Source organism: Petaurus breviceps, unplaced genomic scaffold (genome assembly GCF_028583685.1).
Source record: "Petaurus breviceps papuanus isolate PSGF00001 unplaced genomic scaffold, PetGlider_PUasm1.0 191, whole genome shotgun sequence".
Lineage (NCBI taxonomy): Eukaryota > Metazoa > Chordata > Mammalia > Diprotodontia > Petauridae > Petaurus > Petaurus breviceps.
In genome coordinates, this window is record NW_027185811.1 from 38,007 (window position 1) to 62,589 (window position 24,583).

The window sequence follows — 24,583 nt, forward strand, 5'->3', positions numbered from 1 at the left end:
AATTACAATGGCTCCCTATTACCTCAAGGTTGAAATAGAAATTCTTCTGTTTAGTGTTTAAATATCTTCATAGCCTGGCCCCAAGTCACCTTTCCAGCCTTACTCCCCTTCAAGCACCTAGAGTACAGTCAAACTGGCCTTACCAATTCTCATACATGGAGTTCTGTTCCCTCCCATCTCAAAACTCAGCTCAAATACCACCTCCTCCAAGAAGTCATTCCTGATTCACTCACGGGCTGTCTCCCACCTCATCCCAATTAATCTGTATTTATTTTGTACATATGTTTATGTCATCTCCCCTGAAAGAATGTAAGCTCCCTGAGAGCAGGACTACTTCATGCTGGCCTTTGTATCCCAGCACACAGGAAAGAGTAGGCACTTAATAATGTTGCCTAATGACCTAAGCCCTCCTCCTGGATATTCAGCCCTGCCCTGGGTTTTTCTGGCACTGTTCCCTCCAGGTTCTCCTCCTGCCTGTCTCACCTCCTTTTTTGTCTTATCATCCATACTGTGCCCTCTGACCCTTAATGTCCTGTCAAGGTTCTGGCCTGTGTCTCTGTCTTTTTTCTCTGTACACCCCTGTCTTGGTGATCTTATCAGCTCCCATGGAGTGAATTCTACCCAGGTAAGTAATCAACAAGTATTTCATTAAGCATCTGCGATGTGTCAGACCCTGTGCTTGCTGATGGGGACACAGTGACAAATAATAAAACAATCCTACTCCTATACAGCCCTCTCTCCTGAGTTTCAGTGCCAACATCACATCAGTGCCTACTGGACAGCACGATGTAGGCATCTCACACTTGATATGAACACAAGAAAATCTGAATTCTTTCTCTTCTCTCTCCCTCTCCCAAATTTGTCTCTCTAACTTCTGTTTCTGTCAAAGTCACCACCAGCCTTCTAGTCATCCTCAACTCTTCCTTCTCCCTCACCTCTCACACTCCCACCAGCCAAACTGGCCCTACCTGCTTTTCCCAATACAGGACAATCCATTTCGCACCTCCTTTGCAGAGGCCTTCCTGTGGGAGGCACCTGCTCTTCTCTCTTTAGAATGTAAGCTCCCTGAAGGCAACAATGGGTCTCATTTTTGTCTCTGTATTCTCAGTACCTTCCCTAACTCAGAAGATCTGGAGGAGACCTTACAATACACCTAGTCAAACCTCCTTATTTTATTCACAACAGAAAAGGCTGGGGCCCTGAAATAATAAGTGGAAGGTTCAAAGTCAAACAGGTAGTAAATGGGATTTGCATACAGGTCTTGTGGCCTGTTTGCCTCCCCCACTGAAGCCCCTCAATAGCAGGTACCCCATAATGGCTTGCTGAATGAATTTCCCATCTCCTTTTAGCTCTTCTCCCAAACTGTGCCCCAGGATCTCCTCAGTCTTTTCCCGAAAAAGGACAGATGAGCTCCACCACTCAGAGATGCTCCTCTCTAAATCCTGCTGCTTCGCTCCAATGAGAAACTCCTACGTCCCTCCTCCCCAGTCTTCCTGAAGCATCACTCAAGTTTAGCCAAAGCACTAGTGAAGTTGGCCTGGACAGAGGGAAGAGGGTGGGGATGTTCTCTACATCTTCCTCCTTCCACTCAGCGGCCTAATCACTCACCTGGAAGTTGATCTAAACTCTGAACCTTTCCTGAACCTCTTTACATTTTCAATCTGGTGCCTTTGGTGGCCTTACCTGTATGACCACATGCAATCCAAACCTGTCTGGCTTTAGTGGAAGAATCTGCGCTGCCCCCACAGCAATCCAAGAGACAATATGAAGGTTTTCGTCAAAACCCAGAGGCTCCCAATTGCTTCTGTGGCCCTAGGTCAGGTGCTGATCCCATTAAGACAGTAAAGCAGGCTGCCTGAACTTTCCCCTACATGCTAGAGAGCTTGTCAGATTCGTCTTTTTCAATTATGGCATTGATCCATTCTTTCTCTGCTCAGCAACTAATCAGTAGGATTGGTTTCATGGGTCAAATCCAGACTTGGAGACACAGTCCCCAAGGGACATTTCCTCTCACCACTCGCACTTCTGTTTTAACCTGCACGTGTCCATCACAGCCCAGGCTGAGCATTGTTGTCTCATTTTCCAGACGAGGAAACCTAAGTTCAGAGATGAGAAGCAGCTCCCCTGAGGTCCTGTAGCCAGAATTGGAACCCAGGTGTCCTTCCCAGTATTATACCCGTCAGAAAAACTCCTCCTTTCTCTTCAGACAACTCTTCTTTCCTATCAGATAGACAAACCTTCACAGAGGCTTTTCATCCCAACCTAAGAATACCTGTTTCCTCAGTCCCTTTTCTGCCCAATTCTGATCCTCCTTCTAAACAAAGCTCTATACTTCTTTCAGAAAACCTTCTCTAACCACATCCTTTTAAGTCAGAATAAAGAGAAGAGATTCAAAAGTGAATTTGCCCAGGATTAGGATTCACACTAAAGGTATGGGGACCACCTGAGCTCAGACTGGCCTCTCCAGGATCTGAACACTTTAAGTTATTCCAGCACTAAGGACAACTCAATTAGCCAGGGGGCTGGGTGTGGAGGCACATGCCTAGAGGATCTCTTGAGTTCAGAAGTTCTGAGCTGAAGTGGGCTAAGGCAAACTGGGAGTCCGAATTAAGCCTAGCACTAAAATAGTAAGCCTCTCCCCAATTGATAAATGGTCAAAGGATATGAACAGGCAATTCTCAGAGAAAGAAATTAAAGATATCTATAAGCACATGAAGAAATGCTCTAAATCACTACTGATTAGAGAAATGCAAATTAAAACAACTCTGAGGTACCACATCTCACCAGTGAGATTGGCTAAGATGACAAAAAAGGAAAATGACAAATGCTGGAGAGGATGTGGGCAAACTGGAACACTAATACATTGCTGGTGGAGTTGTGAACTGATCCAGCCTTTCTGGAGAGCAATCTGGAATTATGCCTAAAGGGCTATAAATACTTTCATATCCTTTGACCCAGCAATACCACTCCTAGGGTTATATCCCAAAGAGATCATAGAAGTGGGAGGAAGACCCATATGTACAAACATGTTATAGCAGCTCTTTTTGTGGTGGCAAAGAATTGGAAATTAAGGGGTTGTCCATCAATTGGGGAATGGCTGAACAAGTTGTGATATATGCATGTTATGGAATATTATTGTGCTATAAGAAACGAGGAGCAGACGGTCTTCATATTTACCTGGAGAGGCTTATAAAAACTGATGCTGAGCGAGAAGAGTAGAACCAGGAGAAATTTGTACACAATTACAGATACAACGTATGTGTAGACTGGACTCTTCACAACAATGCAGTGATATAAGTCAATCCCAAAAGACTCATGATGGAGAGAAATATGTGCATCCAGAGAAAGAACTAGAAAGAACTGAATTTATATCCCGGTGGAAGCAAAATACCTGATCTTTTTCCTTCTCTTGTTTGGTTTTATGTCCTCTTTACCATTTTTCATTCCATCTGATACAATCCGTCTAAATAACCTGACTAATGTATAATGTGAAAGTATTTACAGATCCTATACTTGATGATATGCTGCCATGAGGGGGAGGGGAGGGAGGGGGACAAAATGTGAAACTCAAGGAATTGTGGAATTGAATCCTGTAAACTAAAAGGAAACAGATTAATTAAAGAATAAATAAATAAGCAAAAAAATAAAATAAAATAAAATAGTGATCCTCCCAGAAAGAAAGGAAGGTGTAGTGGGACCCAGGCTGCCTAAGGAGGGGCAAAATAAAATAGCCCAGGGTGGGTCAAAGATTCCATGCTGTGATCAGCAGTGGAATTGAAACCAAGAGCAAGGACCAACTTCCCACCTGGTTGAGAAAGAGACTTGGCCTCAAATAAAAGAAAAAAAAAACAGCCATGGGGCAACCACTACTCTGGGAAAACAAGCCTTCCCCAAGGGCACCAATTACAGAGTGAGAATGCCCAGGAGGATCATAGGGCAGCATAAAAATAGTACAGTAGAAAAAGTCCTAGCTAGGATTTTGACTACAACAAATTGAAAAGTTTTTGCACAAACACAACCAAAATTAGGAGGGAAGCTGGAAAATGGGTAATAATTTTTACTAGTGTTTCTGATAAAGGCTTCATTTTTATATAGAGAACTGAGTCAAATTTACAAGAATACAAGTCATTCCCCAACTGATAAATGGTCAAAGGATATGAACAGGCAGTTTTCAGAGGAGGAAATTAAAGCTATCTTTAGTCATATGACAAAATGATCTAAATCACTACTGATTAGAGAAATGCAAATCAAAATAACTCTGAGGAACATCACACCTATCAGATTGGCTAACATGACAAAACAGGAAAATGATAAATGCTGGAGAAAATGTGGGAAAATTGGAACACTAATTCATTGTTGGTGGAGTTGTGAGCTGATCCAACCATTCTCGAGGGCAATTTGGAACTATGCCCAAAGGGCTATTAAAAATGTGTTTACTCTTTGACCCAGCAATACCACTTCTAGGGTTGTATCCCAAAGAAATCATAAAAATGGGAAAAGTATCCACATGTACAAAAATATTACAGGAGCTCTGTGGTAGCCAAAAACTGGAAATCGAGGGGATGCCCATCAATCAGAGAATGGCTAAACAAGTGGTGGCACATGAATGTAATGGAATACTATTGTGCTATAAGAAATGATGAATAGGCAGACTTCAGAAAATCCTGGAAAGACTTACATGAACTGAAGCTGTGTGAAATGATCAGAACCAAAAGAATATTGCACACACTAACAGCCACAGTATGAGATGACTGATTTTGACAGACTTAGCCCTTCTTAGTAATGCAAAGACTTAAAACAATATCAAAGGGCTCATGACAGAAAATGCCATCCACATCCAGAGAAAGAACTATGAAGTCAGAATACAGAGCAAAGGAGACTTATTTTTTTTTTCTGATTTCTCATGGTCTCTCCCACTCCTTATAATTCTTCTATGCAACATGACTAATGTGAAAATGTGTTTAATAGTAATGTATGTGTAGAGTCAATATCCGAGTGCATGCCCTCTTGAGGAAAGAGGAGGGAGGGGAGAAAATTCAAAACTTATGGAAGTGAATGTTGGAAACTAAAAATAAGTAAAAATTGTTTAAACCCCTAGCTATGGAGTCAGAGCTAATCCCCCTCACTACCAGGATGCCTTTGGGCACTAGGGCCTCAGTTTCCTCATTTGCAACACCAAGGGGTGACAGAGGGTCCAGGCCTCCTTCCACCATATGGGCTCTTCGGCCACTACCCCTCAGGTCTCCCAGCAGGAGAGGGCAATGCCAGTCTGGCAGACCCGTGCGCAAGGGCACTGCCCTGGAATCGCCCTGGGGCTTCACCTCACGTTCTCAGACAGCCCATGAGCACCTTCTCCGACACTTGGCACGACCTCCCTCCCAAAGGGGATGCTCGGGGGTTCAGTTCAATGCACACTTATTAGGCGCCTGCTGTCTGCAGGCCCTGAGCTAAGCCGCCAGCCAGGCAGTGGGGACAAGAACATTCCCGCCCCTATTTTGGAGGAATCCCCAGAGCGCGCGCCGGCGGAGGCCGGGCTGGGAGGGGTCACGGCCGGGGCCGGACCTCGACGCCCTCCCACTTCACAGATGAACAGGCTGAGGCCCGTGCCCCGGCTCCTCTGGGCCGGGGAGCCAGCTCGGACCTTTGCACCGGTTCGGGGCGCCCCCAAAGCTGGATGCGGAGGGATCCTCCCTACCTTGTCCCCGCCGCCGGGGCAGAGGCGGTTGGGGCGGCGAGTGGCCCGGGGGCTGAAGGCACCTCAGCCCCGCCGGTGCATCCTCGGCCCCGGACGCCCTCCCTGAAGGCGCGGGCGGGACCGTCGTGGGGACCGCCCCGCAAAAGGACGTCGAACCCAGACTCGCAGCTGATCGGTTGGTCCCGAAGACAGAGGAATGCCGGTGGGATGGCTGCGAGGTCTGCCCGCTCCTCTGCCCCCTCGCCGGAGCCCAGACGCCCGCCCGTGCTCCAAGGCCCCCGCCCGGCCCGGCCCGGCCCTGCCCGGGGGTCCCACCACGCGGGGACCCCGCACCTGGGGAGCGGCGCAGGCGCACTGAGCCTGGGGGCAGGGGCGGCAGAACCCCCTCCAGCCTAGGCCCAAGAATCGCACTCACCGCTTCGGACGAGACCATCCACTGCCCTGGGGGGAGGAGCCTGAGGACTCTACCATCCGCCCCCAGAGTCAGAGGTCTGAGTTCGGCCTGTTCCATCATTCGCTCTCTTCTCCGGGGGAGGGGTGAAAGGAGAGGTGCGTATCTCTGCTTCGCCTAAACATTAGAAAAGGCTTCTTTAAAAACTGATTATCACTCTATGATGTATGATGTAGGTTTCTTTCTCTGGAGTGGATGATCCTTCTTTCTTTGCCGTTCATCTCTTTCTGAGATCGGACCCCGAAAAATCCACCCCCTCTTTTGCCCGGCTCCATTCCCTCCCCACCCCCTAGATGCTGTTGTACTTTGGAAAGAGTAGCGTAACTTCCGGCATAGAGAGACGGGGAACGGAGGGACAGAAGGACAGTGGTAGCTCTCTGTTGCCCCCTGGATTGGAGGAGTCACCGGAGTCAGTACTGCAGTTTTGAGACGTGGCCTTTAGATCCTGGCATAAACACGTGTTCGGATTGTAGGGGGAAGGAGGGTAACCCTGGCTCGAGTCGGAGGAAGGACCGAGAGTAACCCTAAAGAGAGGCTACATTTCCCCGCAGGGGAATAACCCGGAAAAGGAGCCCTTTAGCCCCACACTGTGGTTTGCTGTGTGACGTTGGTTTAGTCCCTAGACGTCTCTCAGCCTTCTCTTTCTCACACTCCCAAGATAATGAAGACCGGGTCGCTGCTGGAACGGATAATGCGAAGATTTTTGTGGGAGGACAGGTCACATCCCTGCTCCTGATTTAGATCCTGTAACTTTGAGCAAAGTCAGTTTTTTTTTCAGAGCCTCAGTTTCCCCATCTGTAAAAATAAACAGAATCCTCACCCCGACCGCTTTAGAGGATTTTAATAAGGTGCCTATCAGGAAATGTAGGTGAAAGAATTCTGGGATTCTAGGATATCCAGATGAAAGGGACCTGAGTGCCTAATAAATTCCGATTGATTGATTGATTGATTGATTCTAGAACAAATCCTTCACTTTACTCTCTTCCTCTCCTTTTCCTTCAACCCCCACCCTCCCAGTTACAGTGGATCCGGGTCTTAATGAATATTTATTGCCTCTAGACCCCAAACTCTTTTAGAGTGTAGGGTTCATCTGTTTTCATTTTTGTCTTCCCAGTCCCCAACACAAAGTAGGCTGTTAATAGATAATTAATAGGATGTTAAATGGATAATTCTTGATTCTTAATCTACTGATGGAACACTTTGCCTTCACAGTCATCAGATTTTCCTCTCTCCAATTCTGCTCCTCCAGGAAGCTTTCTCAGATTACCTCCTCCCCCCCACACACACACTCCATCCCTCCTTATTTATCCAGCTGTCCATGGGTCTGTCTTTGTGTCTGGGCACTCAGAGGTGGAGTGAGGGGAGCCGAACTGGGCCATCAAGTGGGGTGGTGTAGAGAGAGGAGACCTGACTGCTTGTCTTCTCCTGGCAATTGACAGACAAAAAGAAAGAAGGAAGGAAGAAAATACTGAGAGAGGAAGGGAGCTAGAGCTTAGGGAAAAGAGCCAGGTTGAGGGTATCTGAACCGGCCTGACCAGCCCCTGGAGAGCTGGAGGAGGTGCCAGGGACAACTCCAGGAGGTCTGGATGTGAGCAAGCCAAGCACACACACACACACACACACACACACACACACACACACACTCCTTTCTGCCACCAACCCTCTCTCTTATCTGCTTTTCCTCCGTCTTTCTTTTCTAATCAATCTCTGTATGGAGCCCACCCTCTCCAGGCAGACTTTCCTGAATTACAGGGAAGAGTGTATCCCCTTTACCAGTAATGGGAGCTATCCTATCTACCCAGCCTAAGAAGTTTAATATGGAATTTCCGATGTTCCTATGGTTAGCCTACACCTTCCCCTTCTCCACAAAGAGCAGATACCCTCTCCTCCCCCCCCCACCACAGAGAGAAAGGGGGGAGAGAGAGAGAGAGAGAGAGAAGGATGGGGCAGAGAGGATGATTTGCCCACTCATCTCTATCCCTGTCAGTTTTAGTCTCCCCTTGCCAGGCTGAGCCACACTGCCCTGATCTCAAAACTCTCATCTCCTCCCCATTCCCTCAGAATACTCTCTCCCCACCCCACCCTAACCTCGCTTCCCCAAGTACCCTGTCCTAGGTACTAAAAGTGTAAGGTGGTACATCCAGAGGAAAAGAGGCAAGGGGTTCCCTCAGGGAACTTCCATTCTATGGAGAAGAGGGGAGAGGGAAAAGACGCCCAGTACACAGACACCAAACTAAAAAAGACTGAAAAGGAACTAGACGGATGTAGCCTTGAGATGGAGAGGGGTGGAGTTGAAGGGGTTTATTTAGTCAAGGAAGTGTTGGAGGAGGGGAACATGGAACGAGATGAGGAAGGAAGGGAGGGACAGGGCTGGTGTGGAGAGAAGGGGGCTGGGAGAGGAGAGGAGCTCATGGCATCCCAGGCAGGAGGGAGTGAGAGGGGCAGGTTTGCCAGACTGGAGCACAGAAGCTAATCACAGGAAAGGGAAGGGGAAGTGGAATTTGGAGGAGCCTTGAAGGGCAGACTAAAAAGCTGAATTTCACAGCTGTAGACATGATGAAAGTGACCCTAGTTGGCCTCCCCTCCCCTCCAAGGCAAAGCTGATCCCCTAAGTCCAACCCATTGGAAACTTTAGGTCTGCCCTAGAATTCTTGTTCCTCTGCTGACCCCATCTGTGGCGTCAGTGGCCCTGATTTCTGCAAGGGTCAGTGACTCAGTCCCCAGCAGCACAATGTGGGGTGGGGAGTAGGGGTGATGTCAGGCTCTGGGTGTTGCTAAGAGTCAGCCAGAACCCTGCTCCTGGGGTTGTGTACACTAGGGAGCCCCCCTCTCTATGCACTCAGTGCAGGCAGGCATTGGTCCTGTGCTGCGGGGGTGGCCTCTAGAGGCTTTTTTGCTCTGGAACACTCCGCCCCCCTCCTTCTGATGTCACTGAGCTGCCTGCCCCGCCCCGCCCCCCCACCCCCCTCCCCCCCCCCCCCCAAGCAGCAGAGGAAATGGTGAGGCAGGGAAGGGAGCAGGAGAGCGTGAGAAACTGACGCCAGGCCCACAGCTCTTTAGGCCACCCCAGTAACTGGACAAGGCCCAGGCCCCTCTGGGGAGGTCTCGGGGAGGAGGGTCTACATGTCTGGCCCCTTGGGTGGGGGAAGGGCAGGCTTCTCGAGAAGGGGTGTGGAGGCTCTGTATCTTTATCCCTGGGTGAGGGGGATCTTTGACACCCCTATTTTGGGTGGAGGAAGGAGCTGGGGAGTATCTACATGTCTGGACTCAGGAGGAGAGGTAGGGTCTGAAGGACTAAATATTTGAGGGTTTCTTCTTCATGAAACCCTCCCCTAGAACCATGGGGGTGTAATCTAGTTTGTGAGCTGACAAATCTACCTAGATCCTGGGATTTCCCAACGGGCACTTCTTCCTTCAGAGATTGAATGACAGTACCTCTACCTTCTTGGCACAGCGCTGGACACTGCTTTTTGCTAGCACAGCACGTCACCGGAGGGCTCTGCCTACCCTGACCCAAGCCCAAATGCTATATCCCTGTACAACCCAGCTTGATTTATGGTCCTGGGCGGGTATTGGCCCTGGCAGTGCCAGCAACTGGGAATTGACCTTGCAGTAGAGATCTTATCTCTTATTCCCTCCAAACTCTCTCTCTCCATCTCTCCCCATATCTCTCCCTTCTCTCTTTCTCTCTGTCTCTCTCAACCTGGACAAGTCACTTAACCCCTGTCTGCCTCAGTTTCCTCAACTGTAAAATAGAGGATAGGTTGTTTGTGAGAATCAAATGAGATATTTGTAAAGTGCTTGGTACATACCGTGTTTCCCCGATAATAAGACCTATCCCGAAAATAAGCCCTCCCCTTACTGTGTAAGATTCCTCTAAAATAAGCCCTCCCCCAAAAATAAGCCCTATTGAGATTGCTACTCTGTATGCACCGTCCCATCCCCCCTCCCCCGTGAAACGCACGCCTCCCTCCGAGCTGCATCCAATCAGAGCTGCAGCAGTGAGCACGTCATCTTGTTCTTCCCCAGTGATTTGCTTATTGAATAAAGGTACATTTTTGTTCACATTTACCTGTTTATTAAAATTGCTGTCAATGTTCATTAAAATAAGCCCTCCCCTGAAAATAAGCCCTCTGGTGTTTTTCTGTCCAAAAAAATTTAATAAGACAGTGTCTTATTATCGGGGAAACACGGTAGTAGGTGCTTATTCCCTTATCTTTTCTTTCTCTGTGTCTAAAGGTCGAAATTCATGATCTCCAATGCTGCTTCAAGCTCCAAATTCTATGATCTTCAGTGCATGTATGATGATACCCATTTTATAGTTGAAGAAATTGAGATCCAGAGAGGGGAATTAACTTACCCAAGGGCATAAAGGGTGTAAGAGGTAGATCTGGGATTTGAACCCAGACCCTTTGGTTGGAAATTCAGAGCTCTTTCCAATACAGCCTTGTACGATGAAGCCTCTCATCCATCCATTAATCATCTGGGAAGCACCTACTACAATCAAGTGTGTGCATCCATAGATTGACAAAGACAAAAGTGAAAACAGTATCTGTCTTCAAGGAGCTTCCAAGGGAGACAGCAAGTCCCCATAAAGGTGTATGCATGGTAGAGACTCCAGGTTAGCTCTGAGATGGAGCATCCGGGCAGCAGGCAGTCTCATCAGTCCTACAGGCATTTACAGGCTAAGCATTGGCCTGAGCTGAACATCTTGAGATGGAAACCAGGGATTCCGAGAGGAAAGTGAGTTATAAACAATAAAACACCATATAAAGGGAAGCTACAATTATGGCACATGTGGTGCTTGCCTGTGTGCCCATCCTACAGGTTGCACCAGGCTTCCTCCAGTCAAGGAGAAATCCCCTGTGGTTATCCCTCCTCATCAGGACACTTTCTTCCAGGACCAAAAAAAATAAGAAGACAGCCTGGGGGCTGCCTGTACCCCAACAAGAGCCCAGAGCCCTCATCCCCATCTTCCCCACTCTGATCACCCGCTGTTGTTGCCCTGAGCCCCATGACACACCCTGCTTGGCACCTTCAGGGCAGAGAAGCCCTGGGCATGCTGCCCAGCGTGGGTGGAAGCAGGGGCCCCAGAGCTTTAGGGGGAACAAATCAAGTAGGGGTAGGGTGGGGGTGGGTTTCCTGGGTCCCTGGGACCAGTGGAGACAAACAGCCACCATTGAAGGGTTGGAAAATCCCGCCTGGGATTCCGATCTCGCCCCACGTCACCAGTCCTTTGACTATTGTCCCTGTAGGAAACAGGCCGAAGGGGACAAAACAGCTATTGTGTGTAGGGCCCCACCACTCAATGCCCTGTTGTTCCCCGTCCCAGGCCAGGATGGAGACTCCAAGGCCCGTTCAATCAGTAGCTGAGTGGAAAAGAAAGAAAAGGGCCCTGGGGGTTCTTGGGGCCTTGGAATGGGGAGGGGGAGCAAAGGGCAGGGCTCAGAGAAATGCTTGCTCCCAGAGATGGGTACAATCCATGGAGACCATTTAGCTCCCTTAGTTTTCTCACCCATCTCCCTGCCTGTAGCAAGGAAGCGATGTGTAGTGCTTAGAGATCCCTATGCAGCAAGGGTGATAATGGTTCACAGGTCTAGATACAACAAAACTTTCAATCCCTTGATAATGTATCATCCCCATCTCCGAGGTTGAAGTGCCCACTTTCACAAAGTGTCAGATCTGGCATTTGAATTCAGGTCTTTCAACATGTTTCCCAGTCCCTTATTTTCCCATACTCCTAAGGACTGGGACATTCTTCCTATAATTTCTTTTCAGAGACACTGGGAAGGAAAACTCTCCCTTTGACTCCATATTTGTCTGGCCCAATGCAGGGGAGGGAGTGTTATCAATTCGAAAGAGCCCTAGTTCTAGAATCTAGACTTGGGTTGGAATTCCAATTGCTACTCTGTAACCTTACTACAATCTCTTACTTATAGTCCCTATCTCTGCTGGAGGCGAGTCACTTGCCTTGTCTAGGACTTAATTTCCTTCTCAGTAAAATGAGAGGGTAAGACCAAATGGTGTCAAAAGCTCTCTTTTCATCTGTACCACCCAATGGCCAGCAGGAAAATGGACAGCAAGACCTCTGAAACTGACTGCAGAAGAACTCTTAATGTTGTCTGACCCAAGGTAGTTTAGGACACTCAAGTGGAGGATTCCCCTAGAATAGGGTCACTGGAGCCTAGCAGTAAAGATCATACTCCCCTGGCTCCATTACTTTGCTGACCGAGACAGTTAAGGCTCCATCCCACCCCTTCTAGGGGTTTTTCACCACCCCAGATGTTCTACCAGAGAATCTGAAAAAAAATTGAGTTACATTTTCCAGAGTCAAACTGTAGTTTCTTCCTCTTCCTAAATCTGGGAGTTCTATGGTATGGATGGATTGGAGTTGTGTTCCTGACCAATCCTAATTTGTTTCACTTTGGGTATGTTACCACCTCTGGGGGCATCAGTTTCCTTTTTTGTAAAATGGGGGGGGGGGTGAACTAGATCACCTTTAAGGGCAAAGACTCCTCTCTAAGCCCGCTCTGGTAAAGCTCTCACTCCCTTCCCTGTTCTCACCCCTGGGGATGGGGACTGGGAAGAATAAGAGGAAAGCCTTCCCTTCTCTTCCCTCCCTCCCCACTACACTGCTTTGTGTCTTGTAGTAGCAACAGCCCTAGATAGGTCTTTCTCTCTCAGAGGGGCTAGTTCAGCTCCAAATGGTTATCCCCATTAAAGCCCCTGGCCCCATCAGAGAGTTCCCATAAAGACCAAAGAACTTGTGTAAAGCACTTTGCAGACTCTAGTTAGGTGCAACAGTATCTATTATATTACTATTACAACTACCTGTATTTTGTGGGTGAGGCATACAAAGTCCCAGTTTCAGCTACAAGTCTATTTTTTTATTCAATATATTAAATATATTAATCAGAAAAGTCACATACTATAAATCCAGAAAAATACACAAATATAAACGTCAGAATCTGTCCTATGTCCTTTTTCTTCTAGAGTAACAGACAATTTATATACATGGTGGGGGGGAGGGCAGGGAGAGTGGGGTGGAGGGAGGGGGGGGGGGGGAGGCGGGGGGGGGGGGGGGGAAGGAGAGGGCTTATTCAGACAAGTCTGGAGTAGAACTGTTATGTTCCCTCCACCTCACCCCCCTGCCCATGCTCCCCGGCCCAACCAACCCCTCCCTCCCCTCCTTGCCCAGGCCTCTCTCTCCCTTATGTACAACAGCAGCTTTCTGCCTATTTACAACGTGCTTGTTAAAAAGATTTATTATACAAAAAAAATTAAAGCAAGAGGCTATGGCCAGTTTTTTCTTTTTTCTTTTTTTCGGGGGGGGGGAGGGGGTAAGGAGGGAGAAAAGCTGGAGAGAAAACTTTCCCTCCAACTCCACATCTCCCATTAAGGCCTAGACAGTTCTCCCCACTCCCTTGGAGTGAGACCCTGTAGTATACAGCCCCAGCCCAAGTCAGAGATGGGGGTGAAAGGGGTTGGAGGGGAGTATTCTGAGGAGTGTTGGAGCAATAGCCTGAAGGCACATGGGGTGCGTGTGCACAGGGTGGGGGGGTGAGGGGCAGGCGTGAGTTTCAGAAGGGCAGAGTATCCATGAAGATCTTGTCCACGATGGCAGGGGGTGGCACCAGGTCCTCCAGCTTGAGGTAGAAGATGCGCTGCAGCCCTTGGGTGCACAGGGTCCGCAGCTCCGGCAGCTTGCCCAAGAGGCGGGACAGGCAGCTGGGGGGCTGGGGCTCCCCTGATGTGGATGACACGTGCTCCTTCAGACAGCCCGCAATTCGGTTCTGTAACTCTTCCACCTTCCGGGGTTCCTGCAGCCCGTGACGATCTGTGGACAGAGAGAGGGGCAGGTGAGCTACGTGGCCAGGACGTGATCTTTGCCCAGGCTGGGATCTTTAGAATCTGCCCTGATGTCTAATATGGAAGTATGTTTTGTATGACTTCACATATATAATTAATACTGCGCCTTCTCAAGGAGAATGAAAGCGAGAATTTGGAGCCTGAAATTTAAAAAAAAATCAATGTTAAAACTTCTTACGTGCAATTAAGAAATATCTAATGAAATAAGCACTAGCTTGTGTGACCCTGGGCAAGTCACTTAACCCTGTTTGCCTCAGTTTCCTCATCTGTAAAATGAGCTGGAGAAGGAAATAACAAACTGAACAACCTATTAAAAAGAAAGACTTTGCCTTGTTGAGTCCCCCAAATATATGCCCTCCACAGCTGATTTTACACACAGCCCCCAGGAGCTAGCTTCCCCCTTGGGACTCTGTCCCACCTGTGACCAACATCTATAGTCATGGCCTCCTTCCACTTCCACAATCAATCTGCCCTGGGGGTCTGTGTCTCCCTCCCTCTGGACTCAGAGGTGTCAAATTCCCACCCAGCTCCGTGATGGCCTGCAACATTTACCAGTGCAGCCAGACTGAGATTAAAATATCATTGGAAATATTTAACAAAATATTTTAAAATATAATAGAACATAATGTTAACATGTGGTTTTCTTTCTTCTTTTTTAAGGCAATCGGGGCATTGTGACTTGCCCAAGGTCACATAGGTAGTAAGTGTCTGAGGCCAGATTTGAACTCAGGTTCCCCTGACTCCAGGGCCAGTGACTCTAGCCACTATACCACCTAGCTAACCCTGACAGGTGGTTTTCTTTTTTGCTTTTTGGAGGGCAATTGGGGTTAAGTGACTTGCCCAAGGTCACACAGGTAGTTTTTGTGTTAAGTGTCTAAGGCTATATTTGAACTCAGGCCCTCCTGACTCCAGGGCCTGTGCTCTATTCACTGCACTACCTAGCCACCCCACAGATGATTTTCTAAGAGATTGTCAGGGATTCTCATGTACATTTAGTAGCCATTTTTATTTGAGTTTCACACTGCTGCTTTACCTCTTCCCTGCCTTTAAGGGTCACCTCTTCCAGGAAGCCCTCCCTCACTGCCTGAGGCCAGTGATCAAGCCCTTCCATCTTTGGAATCATGCAACACTTGTCCCCCACTCACTTTGCTTTGTATTGTTTGTTAGTTCATTCAGACAGGTCCTGCCTCCTCCCCAAACCTTATCCCAAGCTCCTTAAGTCCATGAAGGGACCAGCCCCTGGCTTAGCACTCGACTGCAAAGCTGGGTACCCATTGACATGGTTGTGGGTTAGTGACACGTAGGGCTTGGCTTTGGGGAGAGTAATCCAGCGGTCTCCCCCCCCTCAGGCAGCTTCTCATCTCTCCACCCTCCCCCTTACCGGTGATGATGACAAGGGCTGCAAGGCAGGAGAAGGCCGGGACGTCAATGACCATGCTGTGCAGGGATCGAGAGAAGGCCAGGATGCTGTCGATCCAGTCCCCAAAGCCACGGACACACTGCAGCCGATGCAGCACCAGCCCTGTGCAGAAGATGAGCTTCCCTTCCCCAGGCTTGGACCTGCATGTGGCGGTTGGGGCCGGGGGAGGGAGAGACAGAAGATAGATACTGAGGACGTGAAGACTGGTCCTCAATGAGGGTCCCTTTCCCTCAATACAGACACACAAAAGGGAACGTGGCAAATTAATAGGAGAAAACTCCCTCAGTATCTGAGGGGCTAGGCTGAGTGGGAAAGACAGGATGAGGAGAACGGAGGAGGATGGAGAACAGGCCAGAATCAGGGGGCAGGGAAAGGGAAGAATGGAAGATGCCCAAGACCTGCATGGGAGAGGCTTCCTGACAAGAGCCAGAGACCAGGAAGAGGTGGCTAGGAAGACATCTGGGGTCTGGGCACAGAGGGGAGCCTTGAGGCAGGACTAGCTACCTGTAGGCTAGTCGGAGGATGAAGAGCTCCAGGAAGGCAGATTCCAACAGCAGGTCCTGGTCGGCTGGTGGGAGGTCCAGAAAGCCAGGGATTTTCTCTGCCCACTTGCGAATCACATCCATGGAGCCCGACAGCAGATCGTAAAACTGCTGTACGTCTCCAGGGTCCTCCTTCCCAAACTGGGGCAGTGCTAACTCCTGAAACTGATGAAGCCATGGGGGGGGGGGGATGGGGGGGAGTCAGTGCCTACTGATTCACAAACCCCACCTCTCCAGGGGGCTCTCCCCTCCCCGAGGGGATCATGCTTGTGGAGGAGGTGTGGGTGTTGGGGTGAGGACCCTGGCACCCCGTTCCTCCCACTGCTCAAGCCAGTCAGGAGCACAACTCACCTTGGAGTAGTCCAATTTAGCGGTGCTGGGCACAGAGTCAATGTGTGCCCGTACGAGGGAAGTGAGGAGGTTCACAGGAGAAGAATCTGGAGTCTGCTTGGGTTTGGAGGGGAGGCGACCCCGACGTCCTTTCAGACTGTCTGTTCGGACCACTGGAGAGATCAGGTCAGAGGTTAGCAAACAGGGTTTGAGTGGAAGAATGGGGAGCTTCAAGACTTCCCACCCAATCTGGATTCATCACTAGAAACAACACTGCCCTTCTCCCCAACATGGGGTGGGGGGTCATGACCCTAACAAGTCTCATCAGGTCAGCAAGCTGAGAGCAAGTACCCTTGAAAAGCGACATCAAAGACCCTAGCACAGGTGTTCTTAATCTTTTGGTGTCCTGGACACTCCTTTGAGAGTCTGGTGAAACCTATGTACCTCCTTTTGAGTCATGTTTTTAAATGCATAAAATACATAGGATTTCAAAGAAAACCTGCAATACTGGAATGTGTGGAGAAAGCATGCAAACGCAACCTGCCCAAAGGAGCCCACCAATCTCCCGATCCCCAGGAATCTCCACAAACCCCACTGTGTCTTCCTCTCTTATACCAGTCCCCTCCTCACTGCCTGTCCACCTTGACCTTGACCCAACTGGCACTCCACTTCTTCGAGATCTGTGAGCCCCTTTCTCCTGCTGGCCCAGCCTCTATTCCCCTCACCCTGGGCCCCACCACCCACCTTCTTTCACCATGCCCACAGCCAGACACTTCTGGAAACGGCAGAACTGGCACCGGTTTCGACGCCTCTTGTCCACGGGACAGTCCTTATTGGCCAGGCACACGTACTTGGCGTTTTTCTGCACCGTTCGCTGGGGGAGGGAAGGGGCAGAGGAGGAACAGGCTGTCAGGACTCAGAGTTGGAGGAGGGAAGAAACTCGATGGGAGGGGGGGGGTGCCTTCCAAGATCCTGCCGCTGCCTGGACAAAAGCAGCTTCTGTTCCCAGCTATTTTTCTAACATTTGGGGAGGCCGGGGAGGTGGGGAGGAGTAGGAGAGGAGGGTCTTGGGGGGGGAAATGGGGAGGTTTCACATTTCTCCAAGAAGCCAGCCCAAGGACATGAAGATGGGGGGGGGTGGGTAAGAGGGAGGACTCCCCAGACCCTGCACCTGTACTTTTCAATCTGTTTGTTTCTGCCAGTCCCTCCCCCTGTGGAATACATGAGGACTGGGGAGGGGCTGGAGTGAGGGAAGCGGGGGAGGGAGTGGGGCACAAACCCAGCACTAGGACAAGAACACAGACTGTTCCAGAGTCCTATTCCCCACCACCCTCCAAGACCTCTTCCCAGTTCCTTTCATCCCCTTCCAGGAACATGACTGCCCCCGGGCTCCTGCTTTCCCCCCATCCCCCACCTTGGGGTTTGGGGGGTGGGGGTGCTAAAGAGTGGAAAATTCAGAGCCCAAACATCCTGGATACTTGTATCCCTTCAAACACCCAGGAACTTGAGGAGCTTTTTGTCTCATCTCCCTACATGGAGGGACACTGCCCTCTCCCCCAGGTCCCAGAGTCCCAGATCTAGCCCTGCTTCTGCATCCAAAGGAATTCTAGACCCATAGGATTTGAGAAGGCAGGAACATTCAAGAACCTAGCCAACCCCCCTCTTGTTACAGATGAGGAAACTGAGAGAGTTAGAGAGGGGAAAGGCTTTTCCCAGTGCTACACTGGTACAAATCAGAAGACCAGCTGGGATCTAAACCCATCTCCAAATTCAGTGCTCTTTCTGGCACATACACCATGACTCTTCTCCACGCAGGAGAAAGCAAAACATGTGTGTGAAGGACCAGAGCTGGCTTTGTCCCTTCAGAGAAGACCCCAACTGTTCCTGACCTCAGAAGGCTCCCTTCCTCTGCCATCTGCCACGATCAACAGAGGAGAAACAGTCAAGTGAAAGAAAGGGGGTGCTAGCGGACAGAATGGAACCAGCCATAAATGGACAGTTACCTTGAAGAAGCCTTTGCAGCCCTCACAGGTTCGGACACCATAGTGTTGACAGGAGGCATTGTCCCCGCAAACAGCACAGCGGCCTTCCATCCCCCCAGGGACTCCAACCCGAGCCTTGGCTGGGGACAAGGGCCCATCCAGGTGGGGGGAGCCAGGTGCCAGGGCAGAAAAGACAGCCTGTCCATAGCCTTCCCCCTCCCCTAGCCTGTGAGCAGTCTGGGGTGGGAGCAGCTTCAGGGGACTTGGTGACATGGTTGGGCTTGGGGCAGCAGGGGGGCTGAAGGAAAAGAACGCAGGAGGCTGGGGGCGACCCTTGGGCAGCTGCTCTGTCCATGCACGAAGACTGTCATAAGTCTGGTTGGGGGAGAAGGGGCCAAAGGAGCTCCCATCCCAGGGGGAGAGCTGCGGGGGCTGGAATCCAGGGGTGGATGGGGATGGGGCTGAGCAGGGACTGCCGTAGTAGTCTGAGCCGCTCGATGACAGGGTCTCATCCAGCTGATTGCTGAAGGAGCCGGGGTAGCAGCCATAGATTTGAAAGTCCTCAAACTTGAATGAAGAGGAGGCCGGGGAGGTGGCTGAGGATGACGATGTGGAGGAAGAAGAGGAGGATGTGGAAGAGGAAGAGGAGGAGGAGGCAGGCTGGGTAGCCCCCGGCAGCTGGTAGAGGAAGGTGTCAAACTCTCCGGTGTAGCTATCCATGAAGGTGCTGAAGCTGGGCAGGGCAGTAGGAGCTGTGGGAGGCACTTCCGGGCCAGCCAGGTCCATGGTGATCTTGGTGAAGCCAGATTGGGTCAGGGGGTCAATGGCAAAATGGTCACGGGGTCCTGGACTCTGAGCTGATGTCCCATACTGGGCTGGGATACAGGGCATTTCTGTAGCAGGGAAAAGAAAAAGGGGAAGAGATCCTCATTTCTTACATCCCTCCTCACTTCCAGAGGACGGGGAAACTGAGACATCTGCTACCCAGAACTCCTGACTCCCTGGAGTCCTGTGGTTCATTTCTAGGGGTGGAGGGATGAGAACTGGAAATACTCCCATGCAGCCAGGGCAAGGATTGGGGGGGGGGGGTTGGACTTGGTCAGGAAAAGCCCACACCCTAGTCTGGTTTAGAGGTGAAAAGGCCATAAAGAACAAAACCAAATGAAAACACTTTTCTGAGGGAGAAGAGGGGATGCCTTGATCTAATCAAGAAGCAATTTGGACCTGGGCTTTCAGGCAAACGGTGATTCCCTTCCCCTCCCTTGTGGTTGAAAAAAAAAGCTGCCCAACCCCCTGCCCCAGTCTATACATCCAGCAACCCCCCCTCCCCCATCACTCTGGGGACTGAAGTAACAACTACACGAACTCTCAGCATGGAAAGATAAAGTGGTGGGCTCCCAAGCTTTAATGGGCCCCTCATTGTTGGCTTCCCTGAAAAGTCAGGTCATCCTCAGGCCCCAGCCCTAGGAGAGAACAAACTGATCAGGTAACAGCTCAAAGACCTTTAAAGGTCGAAGGAGTCCTAGAGGAGAGCTCGCTCAGACTGGAAAGCCGAGTAGAGGAAGAAGCAAAGGCTAAGGGATCCCAAGAAGGAGAAGAGACAGTTCTTGGGAGGGATTCCAAGGCTGTCTCTGAAGACATTTTTCCTTGTTATTTTTTTAAGTGTCATTTCCAAAGCCAGCAGGGTGCTGAGGGTACCTTGTCAGGGAAGGGGGGGGGGGGGGGGGGAACAGGGAAGAAGATTCTGGGCCCCAGCCAATGGGCCTTTTTGGCTCTCAGGTTTCACTCTAAATCAGTGTCTGGCCCAGGAATCTCATAGGAGAGGGGCCAGGGAAAGGCTCATTTTATCTTTCCTTCACCTGAAACTGAGGAAGCTATGAAGGGACAGCAGAAAGAGCTCCAGAAGTCTTAAGCCTATACCTGAAACAGAGGGGGAGGAATAAAAGAGTAAAAGCTCAGATTCAAATTCGCTTGCTCTCCTACCAACTTGATATGTAACCTTTGTTGGACAAACCAATGTACTACCTCTCTGGGCTCCATTTTCCTCATCTGTTAAATGGGGTGGGGACTAGGCTAAATGATCTTCATTAGGGAAATGAGGCAGTGGGGTATTCAGTTCAGTAAGAAACATGACTTGAACAAGTTGGGGACATAGGGCTCCCTAGCCCCAGGCAGAGAAATACCTTCAGATGAGGATACCCCTGTGCCAGGAGAGGCGGGTATGCCCCCCCCCCCCAGCCAGTACTTGCCAAGGGAACAAGGAACCCTCCTGCTCCGCCCCATCCATTATCTTGGTGGGCACATAGCACAAAGAGTAGGATTAATGGGGTGGGAACAGGGGTAGTTGGGAGTGGCCCTGTCCTGGCCTGAAGTCATTCACACAATCCAAGGACAACAAGCCCCTTATAAATCTCTGCCAGGTACCTTCTGGTTGCTACAGAAGTTTTAAGTAGCACTGGGGAGTGGAGGGAAGGGCAAGAAAGGAAGGCGATTTCAAGCAAAGGAGACTGACTTCGTCTCCTCCTCCCCCACCCAAGTGAGGCTAGACATCTCCCCTCCCAAAATGAAGTTAGGGGAGGGAGGACTGCATGCCCCCCCCATCCCAAAATGAGCCTGGGAGAGACAGGATTGCATTCTCTCTTCTTCCCCCCCCCAAAAAAAAGTAAGCCTGCAGGGAGTATATACGGTATGCGAAGGTGGGAAGAGCCAGGGGGAGGCATATGTGGGAGATCGAGCAGGGAGCACTGAATGTTGCTCCAAGACAGTTTGTTCCAAAGTTAGACATCCTGATCAATAACCAGCCCTTCTAACTAGTGTCTCAGAACCGTCCCCAATCACTATTACAGCTGCCTAATTGCCATTGGCTCCCCAGATCTGGAGGGACTCGAATAAGATATAGCTGACAGATGATGCCACTACTCCCAAATGCTCTACTCACAGTTCCCCCCAGACAGGACACACTCAAAAATGGGAGGGGAAAGAGAGGAGGGGAGGGGCAAGGGAGGAGGAAGGGGAAGGCTGGAGAGAATCCGGCTTAAGGCAGGTGTTGGCAACAGTGCAGGTGCACCTGTTCCTCCAAACCAGCCCCAAGCTACACCCCACCTGTGAGATCTAGCCTCCTGGGGGGGGGGGGGAGAGGAGAGGGAAATGAGGGCTACCTAGGGGGAGGGGCATCCTCAGGGAGTCTGCACTGCTGCAAAGTCTGGGTATTTTATGTAAATACAAACTCAGAATCCCACCAACCTCCCCAGGGCAAAATGTGTTAAAGTGTGGGTGTGCACTGGGGGCAAACCCCTTCCAGCTCTACTAACCACACTCCCGAGCTTTCAGAGAAAGTACACACAGACCTAAGACAATTTTGCCTCCCTTCTCCCCCTTCCCTTCAACCCAACAGCCCCGTGTGATTATGGTGCCCTGAATTTCAAGAAACCAAGGGAATCTGCAATTCTGCCCGTTTGCCCCAGTTCCCCGCGCTCTCTTCCCTCGCCCCACGCGCCACCCCTCCCCCCCCCACACACATACATATACACACAACCAGAGCAACCGTCTGCCCGACTGTCTGCAACTTGTTTCCCTCCCTCTATCCTGAAGTCTCGGCTACTGCAGGGTGAATACAGAAGAAAAGAATCTCCTGCTTACCCACCTGCAAAATTAAATCAGCCCAAACTGCAGGCTCAAGAAAACCACAGGGGTCACTGGAGGGGAGGGGCCGTAGTGAGGAGAAAGCCTGGGCACACAGCTTCCTAAAGACCCAACAAGCAATATGAAATTCGGTAACGTCGGGGGCAGCAACCCACTGACGATGCTGACCAGACGAGGCAAACCCGGGAACGTGAACAGGTTTCAACTTAATAAGCTGTGTCCCGGGGACTGAGGACCTCGAGGGTCACAGCCAGCTTCTAGTAGAGGAAAGTTTCATCACCCCGTGGGCGCTTCCAAGTCAATAACATCCACCTCCAGCTGTCCCACCTTTGCACAAGACACACCTCGCCAGACCCAAGTCCCTATCCTGCTTCAACCAGTGTCCCGGTTCCCATATCATCCTTCCTTAGGAGCATTCCTGGCCCCATGAAAACCCAGACCGACCACAGTTCTGAGCCTCAGCACAAGTATCATGCACCCTTCTTCTGGTCCACTGTCACACACCCCACGCCCTGCATCCCCAAGCAAACCCCGCAAAACACACTCACACATCCTCAAAGCGCTCCATCCTGCAGACCTCTTCTGTTACCTACCCAGGGGACTTCCGTCCTGCAGCTGCTCTTTCTCCAGCCCAAGGCTGCCAGCTGGGGCCAGGGCAAGAGCCCGGGTTTGCAACCTGGGTCCCGCAGCCCCAGTGCTTCCCCCCAAAACTCTGCAGCCTCCTCCACTGGGGCTCTCCAAGCCAGCCAGTGCCTCCTCTTAAGGACTCCGTGACGCACGGAGAGGGGCGGGGGCGCCACTGACGCACGCGGGCCGGGAGCACTCCTGGCCATACAAGGGCGCGGGGGGCGGCGCGGTTCCGGCGAGAGGGAAGGCCGGGGGAGCGCGGGGAGGGGGAGCCCGAATGGGCGGGGCGCGCGAGCCTGGAATGTCTGCGCGCGTGACGCACTCGGGGTTCCATTGACGCAAGGAGCGGGGATTGTTTGATCTATAAATAGCCTCCGCTCGCCCGCCAGGCAGGCTAAAAATAGCCTCGGCCTGGCTCCCCCCTCTCTCTCCTGCCCTGCTAGAGAGGGATCCGGAGGGGAGGGACGGGACCAAGGCAAAGGGGCTCCCCTAAGCCCAGGATCTCCCCTCCTCGGAGATGCTCTGTTCCTGGGGGTTGCCCCGGTGGTGGCCCCTGCCTTTGAACTTGGCCAGCCAGGTCTGAAGGTGGAAAGAAGGAGGAGGAGGGTCTGCGGAGACCGCTGCGGTCACGCTTGTAACCACTAGCCGGACCCACCCGAGATCGTAGCCCGGTGCTTTGGAAAGTCTGGACCCCGGCTGGAGGGGAGACCCCGTGCCTTCCGGCTCAGCTCCAACCCCCGCTGCTTTCTTACACTTGACCCAGGGAGGAAGGGGAGAAGGGAGCAGCGCAGAACAGTGTGGCCCGTTAGGGGCAGCCTGGCTATAAGAGGCTGCCCCTGGGAACTTCAGGGGTGGGACAGACCCGCCCTCCAAAGGGCTCCTAGGGTATCCCCGGGCACCACCACTCCCTCCCCCGACAACTTTCTCCTAGATTTATCATCCTACCCTCGGGCCAAATAAGATAGGCGTTAGTTAGGAAAGGAGGCCAGGGATTATCTCTATCTAGTTCGACCCCCACCCCCATTATACAGAAGAGGAAACCGACTTGCCCACCGTCACCCAGGCACCACAAGTGCCAGAGTTCGAATGAACCCCCCACTGGGTGCTCTGGCGGCTATCCTGAGCTCCCCACACTATATCCATCTCACCCTCAGCGTTTGCAAGTAGAACCCCCCCCCGCCCCCAGGCATTTCTCCTGGGCATATCTCTGGCCACCACCTTCCTCCCAACTTCACTTGTGGCCTCCTTTTAACTCCGTGGTACTCCAGTTCTAAATCGTTCCGGTGGTCAATAGCCAGAGGGGTGGGACAGGAGGGAGTTTAAAAAGTTGACATGTATATAAAGGTTTGCAAAATGCTTTACATACATACAGGGACACCCGGTATATGTTCTTGTTTGAGCCTCCCCATTTTACCAATGGGGAAACTGAGGCTCCGAGAGGTTAAAATTATTTTCTCAAAGTCAAGAGGGTGGGAAGAGGATGACAACTATTTGAACCCAAGCTTCCCCAGACACTTAAGTTCAGCTTTCTTTCCATTACACCATACCGGAACAGCTTACACCTTGGGAAGTAAGAAACAGCAATCCTGATATGAAACTGCTTAGGAGTTAGGGCTTCATTGGGATGCTTTGTTTAACCTTACAGTGAGGTACACAGGTTAGAACTAGAGCTAAGGGAGTAAAGGCTAGCATTTAGAAAACCCGTTACAGTTTGCAAAGCATTCTTTATAGGGTCTTCTCCCATGGTATCCCCAAAGGCTGGGTTCAGGGGTGTTAAGGGAGAGAAAAGAAAGGAGGAAGGTTATGAAGACACACCAGAACCAAGCTAGACAAGCCAGGGCTCCAGAATGGCCAGGTCCTAAACTAAAGTCTGCCCAGTATGAAGAACCGGGTGCCAGAGGAAACAATTAGGGAAGTAGAACAGGAAGGAACCCTCCCATTAAACCCATTTATTCAGAAAGAGCAAAAAAAAAAAAAAAGGTCAAGAAGTCAGAGCTATGTTACACACACACACACACACACACA

The 24,583-nt window shown here is 50.7% G+C and overlaps 2 protein-coding genes and 1 long non-coding RNA gene across 7 annotated transcripts in view; 1 reads left to right on the top strand and 2 right to left on the bottom strand.

The window, feature by feature from the left end:
• Nucleotides 1-6,247, bottom strand: part of ATG101 (autophagy related 101) — a 13,783-nt gene extending 7,536 nt beyond the window's left edge. Inside the window, exon 1 of one of the 2 annotated variants that reach the window (XM_069092517.1) lies at nucleotides 6,111-6,247. In XM_069092517.1, coding sequence (XP_068948618.1) covers nucleotides 6,111-6,166 — 56 coding nt within the window. In that variant the 5' untranslated portion in view covers nucleotides 6,167-6,247. Of the gene's footprint in view, nucleotides 1-5,695; nucleotides 5,717-6,110 lie in introns of those variants that run through there. The other variant, XM_069092518.1, reaches the window with a different exon arrangement.
• Nucleotides 6,122-13,113, top strand: LOC138164617 (uncharacterized). Its single transcript, XR_011169137.1, has 2 exons — nucleotides 6,122-6,244; nucleotides 10,386-13,113. It is a non-coding gene; the product is annotated as an uncharacterized lncRNA (long non-coding RNA).
• The window catches only part of NR4A1 (nuclear receptor subfamily 4 group A member 1), a 29,944-nt gene continuing 18,372 nt past the window's right edge, over nucleotides 13,012-24,583 (bottom strand). For 3 of the 4 annotated variants that reach the window (XM_069092512.1, XM_069092513.1, XM_069092515.1), the window contains 6 exons: nucleotides 18,311-19,182; nucleotides 17,052-17,181; nucleotides 16,329-16,480; nucleotides 15,940-16,142; nucleotides 15,397-15,575; nucleotides 13,012-13,983 (listed from right to left, as the gene is read on the bottom strand). In XM_069092512.1, the coding sequence (XP_068948613.1) occupies nucleotides 13,727-13,983; nucleotides 15,397-15,575; nucleotides 15,940-16,142; nucleotides 16,329-16,480; nucleotides 17,052-17,181; nucleotides 18,311-19,182 (1,793 nt within the window). In that variant the 3' untranslated portion in view covers nucleotides 13,012-13,726. Of the gene's footprint in view, nucleotides 13,984-15,396; nucleotides 15,576-15,939; nucleotides 16,143-16,328; nucleotides 16,481-17,051; nucleotides 17,182-18,310; nucleotides 19,183-22,524; nucleotides 22,670-24,583 lie in introns of those variants that run through there. The other variant, XM_069092514.1, reaches the window with a different exon arrangement.